We start from the raw sequence: 18275 nt of genomic DNA, 5'->3' as shown, positions 1-18275 counted from the left end.
ATACATGTAATTAGTGTTAGCTAGCTCACCCAGAATGAAAAAGGACAAGGGGGTTGAAAATAATAATAATCAAGAAAATTAGCCATTGCTCTGTTATTGCTTTTCTGAAAGGGAGTTTGTCGGCATGCAGCTGAAGAGGACACATGCTTTCTGAGCTTTCAAAATGCTATTTGCAGGAAAAAATGTAGGTGCATAGCAGACAAAACAGCAGCAGCATGACATGACCTACTGCAGTCTGAGAGCATCATCTGATCTATTGCACTAGACTTAAACAGACTGCAGGGATGACATCGTCTGCATGCTCACTGTGGAAGCCAAGCAGCAGTTCCAGTTTGATTTGTTCAGAATGGGATGCTCTGCTCAGCCTGTTTAAACAGATGTATAATGTCCTCTGTAGGTCAGCTTTTGATTTTGATGCTACTGTTGCATCATGGGAAACGCACTGTTAAAGCTTGGTTTGCACTGTGAAGCAAAGGTAGGCCATATCAGTTTCTTCTGCTTCAGTTGTGTCTGTTGTCGTTCCATCTTAAATACAACAGTCACAGAAATCGTAGGCGGGACTTTTCAAAACATTAATGGACAAAACAAGTCTGATCCAAAGTCACTGACTAACGTGTCTCTGATCTGTAGCACATGTTCCCCTCATGTTTTCATGCTGTATGTGAAGTTTGAACTAAGATTTTTTCCGATTCTATTTGAGCTCTTTTAATCTCACAGAGAGAAATATGAAGTACTTGTTTGGAACTGTAGCCCGATGTGTTTTTAACGGGGAAACAACAGGACATCTGTGTACGCACAGATTTGTGTGTCTATGGACCATTAGCTAACAACTGGACTGACTATTCCCTGACTCAGTGAAAGAAGTGCCAGGATCAGACTCACTCAGTATTTAGGCAGAACATACAGCTGTGCTACAGTGCAGTGCATTCCCTGTAGAGGAGCAGGGTGGATATGAGGACAGATTCAGTTATTGTTCTCTCTGCAGCAGTCCATCTCCGTCAGCATTAGCAGAAAGGCAGAGACATAGAGCAAAGGGAGCGGGCTCCTCCGCATCAGATCAGTCTTATTGGCAGCTTAATATAAACACCGCTATGGCCTACATAAGCCTAGGAATCTATTTTTACTTGTTTTTTATTCTAGCCAAAGGGTACACTTGAGGATTTCACTCCAGCTATAGAGATGTGATTACCATTATAACCTGCAGACTGTCCAAAGTCCCAGTGTAGTGTGGTCAAAGACATTTCTGACACTAAACACATTGGACAGCTAGTCCCACAGAGACAGAAGCCTTTGGTGTCAAGTAGTTTCAGTACTTCTTTTTGCTAAAGGAGAGGATTTAAAGTCTCTTGGACCCAAAATGCTTGTTGAGTTTGTCTCTATTATCGTAGGGTCTACCTTACAATATAAAGGGCTTTGAGGAGATTTGGTGCTGTATAGATAAAGTGAAATTAAATTGACACCATGCTAAAAACATATCTCAAATTGTTCTAATTTGTGGGATGAGACCACCCGTTTATGATGAGAGTTTCTGTTAAACTTTATAAAGATTAAAGGGAAATTCACCTTTACCTGCAAAATGCTGCTGAGAAAAGTCCTTCAGTTATTTAGCTCACACTGATTTAAACATAAATACCAATAAATGAATCAGTGCTGCACGTTTCAACAGCATGACAAACAGCAGACTCCAGAGTGGTCATACGGCTGAATTATCACTATTAGACCACCACTGCACATTAGGGGAAATAATTTACAGGACAGCCTTAGTTTCAGCTCTGTGCAACTAATACAATGATGATTGAAAATAAAAAAAAAGACTTTTGTTTCAAAAGATCAACATGATACTTTATTATCTATTATCCTGTGTGCAATTATTGATGAACTGAACATACACACTTCTTTATTTGAGGTTTCATTTGATGAATTACACAAAAAAGTCTCCTCAAGTCTAAACTTGAAAATGCAGGCAGCGTGGTGCAGTGCAAGAAGCTGAAGTAAGTTTACATAATTGTTAATTTCAGGATTTAACTCTTTGTGCTGTTATTGTTTCAGAAGGACTGACAGTCAGGAATCATAATATGTAAGCAGCCACATGAACGTACACATTATAAAAGCAGGGACGGGAACAGCAGCCTGCTGTTGTGGCATAATTGTTGCTCTTGTAGGTGTTCAGAAGCCCCTCCCCCACCGCGCGCGCGCGCACACACACACACACACACACACACACACACACACACACACACACACACACACACACACTAATCACAGCTTGGTACAGGTAGTGAGGCTTTGGGACTACTGGTGATTGAGCCTCCCTGGTGGATTGGAGCAGGAATCTGACAGACTCAGATAAAAGGCTGTTTGGAGTTGCCTGCAGCATCAAACAGCATCAGCCTCCTCCCCCCACTTCTCCTCCTTACCATCACCTCCCCTCTCTTCACTACGCCTCTTTTGGTTTACTCTGTTGCCATGGCTACGCTCAGCCGGAGCCGTCATGTTGCGGAGGAACCTGTCAGGGTGCCGCTCTCAGATCACCTGATGCGGGTCGCCTCCACTGGTGGCCTCTTTCACATGGTGTCATCGTTCAATTTGGCTTTGATTAAGTCTGCTCTCCATAGCGAGCTGCGGCGCAGGAGTGCAGTCGCTCTATTTCTTTGGTAAATGTTGAGCTTGTGCAATTTTGTTGACCTGGTGTTTTGGAGAGAACACTTTGAAACAGCAGGAAAAAACCATAAATACAGCTCTCGTAGGAAATTTCCACATCTGTGAAGAGAGTCTAGTCAAGGCAGCGTGATGTGAGTGGAGGATAGGTAAACATTACCTGTTAGGAGTCACGCCGTGGGGATGGGTGGGCTCTTCTGCATGAATGAAAACAGTAGTAGGTGGGATACAAGACTGATCCCAAACTCACATAAACCTGAATTCTTCCTGTGAGAAACCCATTACCTGCCACTCTGGATGCTGTGCTTTTCATAATGTGCTGTCCAATTTGCAGCCAGTTAACTGTGTGTGTGTGTGTGTGTGTGTGTGTGTGAGGGGCTATACATATGCTGAATCTACAGGCAGCACTGAAATGTTTAGCCTTAGGTTTGTTTCTGGTTGATATTTGCTTTTACATGCGAATATATGCATGTATGAATAAATGAGTGAGTGAATGATAGAGGAGAGGTGGTAGCCGAAGTTTTGCGAGATGATGGGAGGATAGATAGAGAGAGAATAAGAGAGAGAGAGAAAATGAGCATTGTCAGGATCTAGAGAGGCTGGGACACAGATAGGGAGATGAATGGGGCTGAGAGCAGGAAAATTGGACAGGGGACGGGGAGTGAATGAAGATAGAGAATGGCTCGAGATATCAGGAGACAGAGATTGTGAGCTATGTGCAGGTAATAAACAAGGCAGAAATAGATAGATATCTCCTGAGAGGAAAAAGAAAAGTGTGTGATTGCGGGCATTGGGGTAGATGTTTGGAGGAATTGTTGCTCCCAAAAGACCAAAAAACCAAAGGGAAGAAAGAGAGGGCAGAATGGCGAGGAAAACTGGAAAGAGTGTGAATAATGACACAAGCCGGAAAGATTTGGATGAACATGCTGTACTTAGTCTTACTTGGCCAGCTGAGATGATGTGTATCCCTGCTAAGCTCTCCTTTAGGCAGGCTTAGATCTCATCAACTCACTCCAGGTTGGCACCAGTTTCAAATGCTGCTGCAGAGCTCTGGATTAACTATACAGCCGTCACTCAGACACTTAAACAGGGTCTGGAGAGGCTTATTGCATACTCCCCCCCCCACCACCCCACAGCGCTCCTCACCCACCCACAGTCACTGCATCCGTCTCCATTTCAAGCGACTTGCAGAAGGACTTCATTATAAAGCTGTCTGCCGTGGTCACCTACAGTCGTGCTAATTGTGCCATGATTTTTAAAAGAGGTCAGATGAGCAGGTCCCTCCCGTCCTCCCACTTACTTCCACTGTAACTTATTCCAGGCCTCTGTAGTGTTTCTTTTTTTATTCTGGTGCTCTTCCACAGCTTCTCGTGCCAAATCCCCCGCCTCCCCCCTCTTCTTCTCTGGCTGGATCTTAGGCTTTCATATTTGGAGGCCCTGCAATCGATACGGGCTGTCTGTGATTGGGTTGCCTTGTGTGATTCATTTCTGTAACCTTGGTGATGGTTTGATGTAGAGGCTGCACCCATGTCCATATTATGACTCACTGAGCGCGTGTGGAGAGGAGAGGCAGGTCAAGGGAGATATTGATTGGCCCTTCACTTTCCCTGCCCTCTCTGCTCACCCCTCCATCTGCTTTTTCTTTATCCATCTTTTTTCTCACTTGCAGTGCTGCCTCGACAGTTTAACCATAATTCGAAATGACTTTGTTTTCTCAAGAAATGATTATTTAACCCTAAATGTTCCCTTGGGTGTTAACATTTATCAATTTTCTTCTCTCTCTCTCTTCCTTTCTCCTATTTTTCTTTCTTGTTGCAGAATTCTATCAGGCACAATCTGTCGCTGCACAGTCGCTTCATCCGGGTGCAAAATGAAGGGACGGGGAAGAGTTCCTGGTGGATGCTCAACCCAGAAGGCGGGAAGATGGGAAAGGGACCGAGGCGACGTGCATCTATAGACAATGGCACCCGCTACCTGAAGACGAAGGGTCGCATCAGCCGGAAGAGAGCAGGGGCCATGGGGCTCCAACGAGGACAAGGTCAGGGAGCTGGACCAGCGATGCAAGGCTCCCCAGAGCACGGCAGTCCAGCGGCGAAAGGAGGTGTGGGCATAGGTGGAGAGGAGTATGATACTTGGACAGACCTCCATTCCCGCACGTCATCTTCTGGCTCCACGTTGAGCGGCTGCCTATCTCCAATCCTAGCTGAGGCCGAGGCTGATGAACCAGAGGAGGGTGGGCTTTCCAATTCAGCTTCCCCAAGAATATACCCAAGCCCCACTAGCACGCGTTCCCCAGCCTTGGGCACTGGAGGCCACTGTCCCACGGTGGAGTTGCCTCAGCTGACTGACCTGACTGGGGCTATCAGTCTAGATGAGAGTGGCTACCCCCAGCCACCACAAATTAAATGCAATGGTTATCCCTATGTGCCTGGACCCAAGGCAGAGGGCTCCTACTGTGCGCCAATGTACGGACAGCCTTCTATGGGCATGCTGCGCCACCACACTCCCATGGAGACCATCCAGGAGAACAAGCCAGTCAGCTTTCAGCGCCCAGTGAGGGGCTATTCAGAGAACAATGCCCTGCAGAGTTTGCTCACTGGAGGTCCTCGATATTGCAACAAAGACACAGTCCTGAGCCAAGGACGGGAACCACACACATTAATGACACAGGGAACCAATGGCATTCACAGCCAGCACAACCACAATCAGAATCGCAGCCACAATCAGAACCACAGCCAAGAGCATGCTCGCAATGCAAGTCTACACAATGACCATGACCAGAACACAACTCACCATCAGAACCACAATCAGGGTCACAAACACCAAGCCTGCCTCGACTACGCACACAGTCACAAGCCCCACCCGGCTCACGACTACGGTTCGAGTCATGATCACAATCACAGTAAAGTAAATCCTAGTCATGATCACAACCCTCACTCCACGCAGAGTCACCTGCACAACCACAATCCCCACAACCCTCATAACCCTATGCATAGCGGGCCTCACCATCAGGCTCTTTCCCCGAGAGTGAGCACTGACATCCTGCAGCCCTACAGTCTCAAGACCTCTAACCACTATGGACCCCGTCCCCACCTCCCAACATCCCCTTCTCTGCCCCCGAACCCTGCCGGCCTCATGGGTGTTCCCCAGGACCCCTGCCGCCTGGCATCCGCACCTCACCCTCGTCATCAGCCTTACCCTGGAGCTCACCATCAGGGTATCACTGACTCCTGGCATGGGTTCTACCCCAACAATCACCAGTCAGGGAATGCTGGTTTCCAACCTCAAAACTCCCAGAGTAGAATGGCTGCTGACCTGGAGATGGAGAATGTACCTAATAGTCTAGACTGTGATGTGGACTCTATCCTGCTCAGTGATTTTATGAATACAGAAAACATGGACTTCAACTTTGACGGTTCTCTGTCCCAGGGAGTGGGGATGGGGATGGGGATGGGCATGAGTCTAGGGGCTTTTGCATGCCCCCCACCTTCACACAGCAACCAGAGCTGGGTGCCAGGGTGAACTTACGCCCATACATACAGACTCGTGACCAGAAAGCTCATTCCCTGGGCTGGGCTGCTGTTTGGCTGTAGCCTTGGACTGACTGACTGTGATTCTGTATCATCATTTTGTTTTCTGGGGACTCCCCACACTCCGATGTTGTGCTCTTTCTCTTACTTAAAAGCCTTCTGTCGCCATATCGAACCTGCCCCCAGTTAGCACAGTGCTAAAGCAACCCCCGCCCCCCCCCGCCTTTCATTTTTTATATTTTTATTCTCTAATCCCAAGCTCATTCTGCCTGTCCCTAAGCTTCCAAGCACTTTATATCCATCTTTTCATACAACAGCAGTAACACAGAGCCCAGGCAAAGTCATGTTGTGTGTTGGCTTAACTTTAATGTATGCAATCCACTTTACAGTATTAAAGGAGGCGTTGTTCTTGACTTGAGAACATGATCAAACAGCTGCATAAATGTCTTCAGTGTGGAGGTGCTCTCAAATCGGGGGTTAAAAGTCAAGGGAAGGCTTTGAAGTTTAAAGAAAAAAGGTTTTTAGAAGAAGAGGGAATTTGCAGGTATAGAAGAGGGGAACTCCAGGGTGATTGCGACTCGTCTTCTCCAGGTGGACAACGGTGTTTCGTTTCAGGCTCGGCACAGGAGGACAGGCGTCCATTAGGCAACGCTCAGCACTGAAATGCAACGTCCCTTCTTTAATCTCCAAAGTAATGCCAGAGTGATGCATCACTATTGCAAATCTAATGCGCCACTCTATAGTTTTTCAACCTCCCCCTTTCTCTTCAACTCTGGACACATTGGCTTAATGTGTTTTGGCAAAAGTGATGATTACACTCACTCTGCACTAAATGGGCGAGGGATTGAAATGGGTGATTTTTGAGGGCGGGGGTGGGGTGGCATTGAGGGGGGATGATAGGAGAGAAGAAATGCAAATATTCCCTCTGTGTCTCTTCTTCTCCATTTAGTGGATTTATGTAGCTTTCCCCATAATGAAATAAGCAACGATCGCGGCCTGCTGTGCATCCTTAGGGGCTCTCTGATTGGCCTGTGCCTCATCGCCTCGGCGTGGCACCTTCACCGACTGACCCGAGAATACCTTAGTGAGCAAGTGTGGTCAGGCCAGCATGTTGATGGAGCTGCTGTCCTCAGACCCCAGGTAACCTTGTGTAATTCACTAACACCCAGGTTCAAGCCCACTATGTGCTTTTACTCCTGTGAATTGCTCACTGATGAACACCGTCAGCAGATTACTATTTGGCGCTATCTCTTCTTCCCAGGCTCCCTCCTATCGCACCGCCCCATCCCGAGGTTACTCGGAGGGTAAACAAGAGTAATTAACCGCCAAACAAGATGGATGATTTATGCAAGTGTGTGTATTCGCTCATTGGCACAAAGTCATAATTCTCTGCACCTCCCACAAAGCACAAGCAGGGCGTATTTTGAGAGGTGGTACCCAGCGACGAGGTAGAGCGGCTGGCAAACGGTATGCTCGCTATGTCCTTCAAGAATCCTCTTTACAAGACTCCCATCCCGGCCATAGCTTTACTTTGCTGTTGTCTTTTCTTGTGCTTGTTCTGTGATCGTGCAGTTGTCTGTCCTGTTTCGGTACAGCGTGGATAGGAGCTTTTGTGTGCATTTTATTTTTTTTGTTCGCAGTGGGGAAAACAGGAAAAGGGTGGCAATTGCCAGCCCTCGTGCTGGCAACTGTCCCCTTCAAGATACAGAGAATAGGGACAAGAGAGGGAAGGAAGGTAGATGGATATCAAGAGATGCTAAGAGGGAGGAAAAGAGCTGAATGAGGAGGTAGGATCTCTAAGACCGTAAGAGATTTTCTAGCTTGGAATTGGCTGTTTCAATCAGGCCAAATGTCAAGTGCTACTCAGCTAGCTGCAGCGAGCTTTGACCAGAAAGCCACTTCTCCCTGGTGATCAAGGACAATGACGGGTATTTCCATGCACATTTCTTTTGATTTTTTCATTCCTTTTCAGGAGTTAAGATAGCCCATTGTTGTAATTCAACTGTAATTTGTTCTCTGGCCTGTGTGCAATTGTGTCAAGCTTGTCGTGGGTGTGCGAGCGTGTATCACAGTGATGTACAAGAACTGATTAAGGGAATATTATTGAGAAATAACTTGCCCTGGTGTTGTCTATGCCTGGCTGAGTGCACCAGATAATATATACAGTTTATATTTATTGGTTAGGGAGCTGGGTCTACGGAGGACCAGACCCCTCACTTCTCTGTTTCCTTGATGACGAAGAAGTGGAAAGCTATTTCAGTTTGACGACATTTCGTTATGTACATAATCTATATTGACAAAATTGTACTATAATTTTTTTGCAAATATCAATTTCTTTTCTAAAATGATGTATCTGCTCTTCTGGTGACTGTAAAATAAAAAATACAACCCTTTTTGTTTTGTGTCTCTGTGATTCGATTGGACTAGTTTTACATGTTTAGTTCTAGTTTGTGTTCATGCTTTTCCAAGATTAAAAAAATAAAATATAAAGTCATATAAGATCAAGAGTAATTCACTGGCTGGAGATTTTTGATGATGCCAACAGAACTCATATAGGAAAATCAAATTTCAGTGACTAACTGTGAATATTAACAATGTTAATACTAATAATGCAATATTAATATTATCAAGTCAACAAATAATTATGCAAAGAAAGCAGAAATTATAATGCTATAAATACTTCAGTATGTTTGAGGTATTTCTAGGTGATTATTTTATTTTCAATAAAACAAGCTGACAAAAGTAAAGAACCTCTTTTTACTCTGATTGATCCAAATAGTTAAAAATGTTATAGTGAAAGTGTATAAATGAAGGTGAATGTATAAATGGTAACTGTGTTGACTCCCACTATGGATTCCTTTGAAGTTACAAAATTAGCATTTTGGGTTTTTTGGAGCCAGAAATGACCTTAGAGTGACGAAAGAAAGTTTAAATTTATTAGCTGGCGTGGTCAGCAAGTTCCCTTTAAAAACGGTGAAATGCACAGACAACAATGTGACAGACCTGAAGCACAAATTCTTCATTTCATTTCAATTCAATTTTATTTATTTAGTGCCATACACAACAGTTTTCTCAAGGCACAAATATAATATGAAAACATGTTACTACAAAAGATGTTCACGTGATATTAAAATATGACAAATTAACGCCAATAAAACAAAAAGCGCAACTAAAAAGTGCGTTGCATTGTGCCGTGCATTATTAATGATGCACGCTGTTTGAAAATTAATGACAAAAACTTCAGTAAAAGTGACACTTATCTGAAGACGGGTGACCTCCACGAGCTTATCTGAGAAACATTGAGCGTTTCCCAGGCCAGCTGATGATCAGGTCTACGGGCTTCCTCCCAGAAGGACATGGCTGGAACACCCACGAGGTGACTGCCTCCAGTGTTACTGGAAGACAGAATAACTGTCTAGTTGTACACCATGTTTCTACGCTTTCTAGGTCAGAGCACAAAAACCTTGGTTTTACCACATAATACAGCCTTAACATTAGTCAGGTAATCTGTTAAAATAGTCCAAAAGGCAATGCACACGCTCACAACATCCAGATGTTTTTCTTTCCAAGCTCCTGATGACCTGGATGATTGAGAACCTTTGCAGACAATCCTTGGACTCATTGTCAGACCATACTGAATACCTCTGGGAATTGCTTGAATGAAAGTTCAGTAAAATTGACTAATCCACCACATCATTTTTTCAGTTTGATTTTTGGGGTATCTAAGAATTCAGCTCTCTGTAGGATAATAACCGTTGATTCTAGTGTTGAAGCCAACAAGTGGCAAAAACTGCAGTTCTGCTTTTTGCCACTTGGCAGACTCCAAAAATCCTCATACTGTAGACTCTTATCTTAAAATCTCTAAATTTAAAGGACTGAAAAATATAGTTACAGTAAAATGTGGTTTTTGCTTACGTTGGTATTTTCCTTTCCAAGGTTTCCAAAGTTTCAAGTTTTCAGGTGAACCCATTGTGAGACATCTTGATGCTCAATCATCCAGGTAAGTAAATGTCAAAAAGCTGGTTTTGTTCATCTGGATGTTTTCAGTGGGAGACTTCTTCAGTCTCAGCTGACTGCAGGTTTCCAACCTTCCAACAGTTCGTTTACACAATGACTGAAGCTAGCACCACTGAATGAACACCCAGCCCCACCCTATCATGTGACTTACTGAGAACAGGTGGCCCAGGATGTGAGTAGACGTTAAGGAAGGGATCTGAAAACTGGATTATAGATGACAGACAGTTGGTGTCGTAAGCCACCGCCTCTGTTCAAAGATGGTCGATAGGGTGGGGCAAAGTCTCCAAACGGGTTCACCTGAAGCCTTGGCTGATTGTGACCCACACTGTGATTAGGCAGAGGATCAATAGGGGGTCCAGGACCTCTTAGGGACACTCCAATTGGGCTTAAAATCTGGGGCTCTTCACCAATCGCTCCTAAAACTGAAGAAGCTTCTCAGATGAAAAGTCTTCAAGAAGCTTAAAGTCCAGACACTTTTCTTTCCAAGCTCAGGTCCAAGGATTTCATCCTAATACCCAATTGGCAGTCATTTGGCTGTTGCCTAGACTGTAGAGGTCTATTTGTCTCTCCATGGATGTGTCTCTGTAGACATCACTGACCCACCAACAGACAGGGCATGTTGAAAAATGTTACGGGCAGCATAATGTTCTCCGCAGCTTCTCCACACTCTTTTACATCTGTGACATGTGGTCAAGGTGAGCCCACTCTCATATGTGAAAAGCCAGGTGGGGGGTTCCAGTGGTAGACCTGACAATTCAGGTGTACTACAGCAAATGCTAATGGGGCTCCATGGTACTAGGCAGTGAGCACAGGGTCCACTAGAGGGCGTCTGACCCTCAGGACACCCTCATGGTGTTTATTTCTGATTGGTCAGAGACATTAACACCAGTGCCTGCTGGAGGTCACTTTGCAGGTCTCTGGTAGTGCTCCGTCTGTTCATCCTTTCACAAAGGAGCAGATACCAGTCCTGTCCAGCTCTCCCACAGTAAATCACTGTCTCCTGAAATCTCCACCATGACGTAGATACTGTGCTTGGCACCAAAAAACAGGTGGCTCTAAACTTTTTTTTCATGAGCTCAGTACCTTGGGTGGGTAGGGTAGGTATGGGTGGCTGTAGCTCAGGCGCTAGAGCAGGTCATCTACTGATCGGAAGGGGGCTTCCCCTAGTCTGCATGCAGAATATCCTTGGCCAAGATACTAACCAAGTTGCTCTCAGATGCATCCATTGGAGTATGAATGTGTGTGAATGTTAGAAAGTTAGAAAGCACTAAGAAAAATGTGCTTGAGTGAATGGGTGAATGCACAAGTTGGGTAAAGCGCTTTGAGTGCTCAAGATTGAGCAGAGCGCTACATAAGAACCAGTCCATTTACCTTCAACAGTTTCTAATGGAGAGAAGGAGAAGATGGAATGCTGAGGCAAGAATGGAGCAAGTACAAAAACCTCCTGAGAAAAGAGTGGGAGGTTACATTTAACTGTAGTTACAGACAGACTGGAAGAAGCCCAGGAACAAGAAACAAAAGCCACGTTATTCAGAGAGATTTGAGGGCATCTGACTGTTTGGGTTTTCTCTGTGATCTTTAACTTGGCCAGATGGTGGATACAAACCCAGGATCTTCTCGCTATGAGGCGGTGGTGCTAACCACCACACCAGCATGCTATAGAGCTAGTTTATAATATTTGTTTTTGTCCTTTTTGCCCTCAGTTTTAGCTGTGGTAAGAGTTGCACTATAAATACAAGCCATTGTTTCCAGATTTGGAAACAGGCAAAGGGTGACAATTGCTCTCACTTGTCTCATTAGACATGAGTGTTCAGATTATTGGCGAATTTTTAAATGAGCCGAGAGTTCACTGCTTCGTCAAAGTTATAAACTGAAAATGACTGAACCTAATACACTGGGGGGAAAATCTCTTTATCCTTGAAGAATTTACAATTTGCACAAAGTCAGTCTATGAACTATGATAATAGCAGTAAGATAATAATTTTAATATTCACTTGTTTCTTACTTCATCTCACTCAGTGTTGATGTTTTGTTTCCACAGATTAGCCATTAGCTTTGTGAATGCAAGGACTCATATATAATAGGGGTGGGGAAAAAAATCGATACTGTGTAGTATCGTGATATTTTGTTTGCTAATAATGTATCGATACAGGGACAGCAGAAATCGATATTTTGTTACAAAAAAAGTTTTTGTGGACTGGAACTCTGACTTCAGAGCATGTTGATCCTTTTTCTGAGCAAGAATCCTGACATTCCTTCACTGTCCAAATGTGTTTAACTCTTTATTTGGCAGCAATAAACATGACAGTTTACTTATTTTAATTTATGTTTTATTTTAATTAAGTTTAAAACTTTTTTATTTAATGTAAAATTATATTTTGTCTTAATTTACTTTCAAATTCTTCAGTTGCTGAATGGGCTGCATAGTTTTCATATTGCATAGTTCAGAATAGCTGTAATTGTACCAGATGGTTTCAGTTAAGTTGGACTAGACTGTAATACAAACCGTTCAGTTTGTCAACAATAAAACTGACTGAAATGAGAGAAAGACTGAGTGTGAGACTTTGATATTAGATAAAATGAATATTGATAAAGTTTACCTTTATGTACAGAATCTGAATATCGCAAAATATTTAAAAAAATTGCAATAATGTCGTATCGTGCGTTAAGTATCGTGATAATATCGTATCGTGGGATGTATGGTGATTCCCACCTCTAATATATAACTGAAAGGACAATAAAAATAATTTATTAAGTTGCAGATGCAATCATATAGTGAAAGAACAATGGAGGAAATATTTACATTTATTACTTAGAGTGGGACACTTTAAAACCTCTGACATCGGTTTTGTGACTAAAAGGGAATTTGTGCACGACTCCCTCTATGCATGTGTATGCACATGTGTCTGTGTGTGTGTGTGTGTGTGTGTGTGTGTGTGTGTGTGTGTGCATAGTCTAGGGCCTGTGCGATAAGGCTCGTTAGCAACCTGATGCCGTGCCACAGCTGTGTCTGTCCCAGCGGAAGCTTTCCCACCGAGGGACCGACTGCATCTGCATCTCCATACTGTGCAGCACACACAGACGTACACATGACTATATCCAGGTTTGAGCCTGCAGAGAAAAATGCAAAGCAAGACATAGTTAGTGGCAACTCACCTGACTAGACGGCTGTTCTTTATACACCTGGGAAGATGGTGGCACCCGGCACCGAGACACAGACGGACAGATAGGTACACACACACACACACACACACACACACACACACACACACACACACACACACACACACACACACAGACACACACACACACACACACACAGACACAGACACACACACACACACAGACACACACACACACACAGACACAGACACACACACACACACACACACAGACACACACACACACACACACACACACAGACACAGACACAGACACACACACACACACACACACACAGACACACACACACACACACACAGACACACACACACACACACACACACACACACACACACAGACACACACACACACACACACACACACACACAGACACAGACACACACACACAGACACAGACACACACACACACACACACACACACACACACACACACACACACACACACACACACACAGTCAGATGCCAATAACTGCTCTCCATCATTTCCAGCTCATGCCATTCTGTAAAATATGCCTCTCTCGCTGCTAGTTAGCTCATCTGGTAGAGGAAGGTTAGTGTGAGGCAGGATGCATAATAAGGACACGCTCCTGCTGCACTCCATGCAAATGTGAAACCTGACATGTCAGAGCCTTGATGGATCTGTTCTGACAGACACGGTGACAGTGTGGTGACAGCAACTTAAAAACCTACCCTCCTCCCTCTCCCTCTCTCCATCCTCATATATATTTACAACCACAGCATCCTAATGCACTTTCCACCCTAATCTCCCAGTTTCCTTTGCAGCTAGTTTAGAAATGTCCTCATATTTCACAGAATATGGAATTTTGTGATCTGACAAAGGTTGTAGGCTGATATGGGAGCTCTGTACTAGCGTTTGATATCAACATAAAGTGTATGGTGCTGGAAAATATGCAAAGACTGTCACTAAAAACTGCAGACTAAAATTCTTCATTCACCCTGAGGAAGTACTTTGAAAATGATCACACAGTCCAGTGATGTAGTTTGTAGTTTGATGTAGTCAACTGCAAGTAAATTATGATAGAAAATAATGTTCTATTGTAATTACACTACAACGTATGCATTGAGTATATGTAAAAACAACAACAACAACAAAAGAACAAGACAGTTTTGTTTCATGAGAAAATATTTCCAAATAGATGAAAATATAAATACCACCAACATCAAAAAGCAAACACACATTTTTCTCAGATTATTATGACTACCTCTAGATCTGCAAAGCTTTAAAAAGATCCACCAATCAAATGTTACCATCTTGAAATTGACAAAAGTTGTGCCTGAAACCTGTATTCTCCAACAGCATGGTTGCAAGTATTTTCATGCTACAGATATGTCAATGGGCCTCCAGAGGACTTCAAGAGTTCAGGTATTTGTCGAGCTTTTTCAGTATTGTGATCAGTGTTGAGGTAGTTACTCAATACCCGTGTATTAAACATTACTCGTAACTTAAAAGTGATGCAGTATGGCTGGTGCAACTTTCAGTGATCGTCTAATCATACTGTCAGAAGGAACGTGGCTACTGAGGCCCGAAAACTAACTAAAAATGTAAATAAAAGTAAAACGTGCAACCAACCATAACCTGTGTCTGTTGTGCTGGGACCTGTAGTAATATTGGCTAATGTTACTGTGATGCCCAAACTTCCAGTGCGACACGCTGGACCTGAAGCCAATGTAGCTGTTGTGTTGGAGCACATGGTGGCAGAGCTGGTATGTGAGGTAGGCAACCATCAGGAGCAGGCGACCACCTACCAGCAATCACTTGAGAAGCTAGAGACACAGGCTGAGTGCCAGATGCAAGTTTTGGAGAACCTGGTTGCTCAGTCTGGGTCCTCTCCTGCACCAGCTCTCTCTCTGGCCCTCAGTTACACTGCGTGGGATCGGGGAAGGGGATGAGTCTAAGTGTTGTACAGGAAAAGAGCTCACCAAGTTGCTGGTGCCAAAAAGCCATCAGGAATTACATTTCCAGGCAGCTCATTGTAACATGACGGCTGGTCAAAGCAAATAAAAGCAAATAATGGCTCAATTCTGTTGGCCCAGAATGGCCCATTCCAAGATAGCCTTTGGATCCATCGCCATTACTGAAGGTCCTGTTTGAATGTGATGGCATAGACCTTACCGAGCAATTTCACCAGAGTGCATGTGGACATCACTTTCAATTAGTTTGAGTGGATTATGCAATGCAATATCTAAAACTGTGCCACTGAGCAGCATTTCTGCAAAGAGTGTGGCAAAGATGCTGTTTTTGGATCAATTCCTGACTTGGCGTCCCAAAAAAAGATAGTAACCAGGGGACTTTGTTTATGTTTTGCACTTTAAAAGGACCAGTGTCAATCACACAGACTAAAAGGTTAGTGATGCAACTGAATAAATCTCTAAAGTTTTTAATTTGCAAGTTCATTCACGAGGATGAATGCAACTGGGATTTGTGGTTAGACCCTTTGTTATTTGCTGTGCAGAGGAGCCCCAGACATCCACAGGATTTTGAAACTCACCCTGGTTCGGTAACTCGAACATAAGAGACAGTTAGTTAAGAAGTAATTGGCTGGTATGCTGGAGATGGTCTAATACACTTCCAAGACTAAAATGGAGGTGAGGCAGTTCATGGGGCTGGCTTGTTATTCCCACAGGTTTGTCCCCAACGTTCCCGTCCCAAACTAACTGCAGCTGAGCAATCTCTTAACCGACCTCCTGAAAGGGAGCTCCAGATCTGGTCCAGTGGATGGAGCAGTGCCAGGCGGTGTTTGCCTGACTTCTCCCTCATTTTTGTCCTCTGCCTGAATCACCCGCTGGAATCTGGCTCTCCAGCCATTTAGGTTCAAGGTGATCCATAGGGTGGGGGCACAGATGGTCATTGCCGAGTTCTTCTCCCAACCACAACCTGTATCATGCTGGAACCTGCAGTAACCTTAGCTAGTGTTACAGAACACAAAGCCAAGAACAAGGATGAAAACCAGTCCAAAGAGACCTTAAAGTGATGTCCGGAGTAATTAAACCTATGCTGTCATTATTCTCTCCCATCTCCCTTTTTTCCTTCCCACTGTTGCTCGGTTAGATTGTCTAATTGCTGGGGTTTTACAGTTTCAGGGGTTAACCTTACAATAAAAAGCACCTTGAGGCAACTCCTGGTATGACTTGGCACTGTATAAATAAAACTCAATTGAATTTAATTGAATAGTCAAACTGTGATTCGTGTCTCTGTTCAATGTGTGCCGTGGGAGCAGACACCTGCAAGACAATGGCAAGTCTGATACTTTTGTGCCAGTGAGAGATACTGCTGTCCCAAATAAGGAGACTACTCTCTAAAACCAGGGGTGGCCATTTATTTTCCCCAAGGGGCCACACGACAAACTGGCACTACTGAGGTGAACTAAATTCTCCTTAAAATGATTTTTATTATTTCTCTTTATAAGCCATTACTGGTACGAGCAGACATTGAGTTAGGCGATGAGAATGTACGGTAAAAATGCCAGGATTCAATCACGATTTCATTGACTTCCCTGAAAATACAAACTCTGAATCATCTAGTATTGCTATTCTGCTTGTAGTACTTGATCTACTGCTTTTCCAGTTTGTTTTTTCTTATTCAGTAAAAGGAATCCAGCTTGTTTTGGTCTTAAACAAGTGAATTAAAGTCAGGTTCAGTGTCACAGTTTCTCCCACTGAAAAATTTATGTCCAGATTAACAGAATCTACTTTTTGGGGTCTGAGGTGGAAATTTGAAAAGTCACAAATTGAAAAGTTATATCAACAGCAAAAGCTCTGTTTTCCATTCTCCATGTATGAGCTCTGGCATGTCCGCGTCCTTTTCACAAACCTTTAACCTTTTGAATTTCCCTTCGACCTCATGCAGGCTGGTCAGCGATGGTCACATGGGGCTGTACAAAAAAACAAAACAAACAAAACCCTTTTATCACAGTATCTTATCATCAAATTTGGCTTCATATACAGGAGATAAAATTTAACACTGGTGGTCAGCAGAGGACAACGAGTACAATAACCTGACATGATCCATTCTCACTGGCCTCCTGACCTCATGCAGCTCCCAGAGAGCCATGGGGAAGGGCTGATGGCTCTTCCTGCTGGTGAGTGTGTTGAAATGTGCTCACTGCTGTGGTTTATTACAGCAGAGCTTCCCCTGGGATTCAGCTGATGGCCAACATCAAAGCTGCGCCTGGCATATTAGAACAGCGAGAATGTGGGTGGAGGTCATCTCCAATGAATTCTGCCTCATATATGGGACAAACGCCTACAGCACGTTGCAAAAATGCTCATTATCAATTCATGGAGCCACTGAACACTCCCGTCTCTCTTCAAATTCTCTTTTTTCCATCTCTTTAAAGAGAACTGAGGGTTTTTTTTCTTCTTTTTTGAGCATGAATTTCAACAATTCAAACTTCCGCTCAATGACAAGCTACGAGTCCCACGCTGGAAAAAGGTCCCATGTGTTTGAAGCATCTAGGCTGCTCCATCTTTTTGATCAGCAGCTCGGCTGTGCATTCTGCAGATCAGAAAGTGGATCAGAGGCTCCCCGGGGACTGCCATTTACGCCTGCCACCAGCGGAGGATAGAGAATGTAATTAAGAGTTTGTTAAGATGCCCAAATTCCTTCTCATTTCCACCCACCTCCCTCTATCCACCTCCCATCCTCCTTCCCCTGCTCCCAGTAGCTCTGATCTCGCCACAGATTAAACCTCTCTTTCCCTGAGAAGACGGAGCCGTGGAAAGGAGCTGCATCTCCAGCCACACGGGCTGATTATCTTTAAGAGTAATTAGTGAGTGTGACAATTCCAGAGACGGAGCCCTGTATCGACTTAATGGAGATGGATTATTGTGAATGTGGTGTAAACAGGCCCTCTGGAAGGCATAGGA

The 18275-nt window shown here is 44.0% G+C and overlaps 1 protein-coding gene across 1 annotated transcript in view; it reads left to right on the top strand.

Annotated features, from left to right (window-relative positions):
* The window catches only part of foxo6b (forkhead box O6 b), a 46888-nt gene extending 38323 nt beyond the window's left edge, over positions 1 to 8565 (top strand). The window contains exon 2 of the mRNA XM_080863555.1: positions 4477 to 8565. Coding sequence (XP_080719681.1) covers positions 4477 to 6180 — 1704 coding nt within the window. The 3' untranslated portion in view covers positions 6181 to 8565. The remainder of the gene's footprint in view (positions 1 to 4476) is intronic.
* Positions 8566 to 18275: the final 9710 nt, after the last annotated feature.

Source organism: Rhamphochromis sp. 'chilingali', assembly GCF_963969265.1.
Source record: "Rhamphochromis sp. 'chilingali' genome assembly, chromosome: 17".
Taxonomy (NCBI): domain Eukaryota; kingdom Metazoa; phylum Chordata; class Actinopteri; order Cichliformes; family Cichlidae; genus Rhamphochromis; species Rhamphochromis sp. 'chilingali'.
Note: the sequence above shows the minus strand (reverse complement) of the source record. Positions and strands in the feature narration are given on the sequence as shown.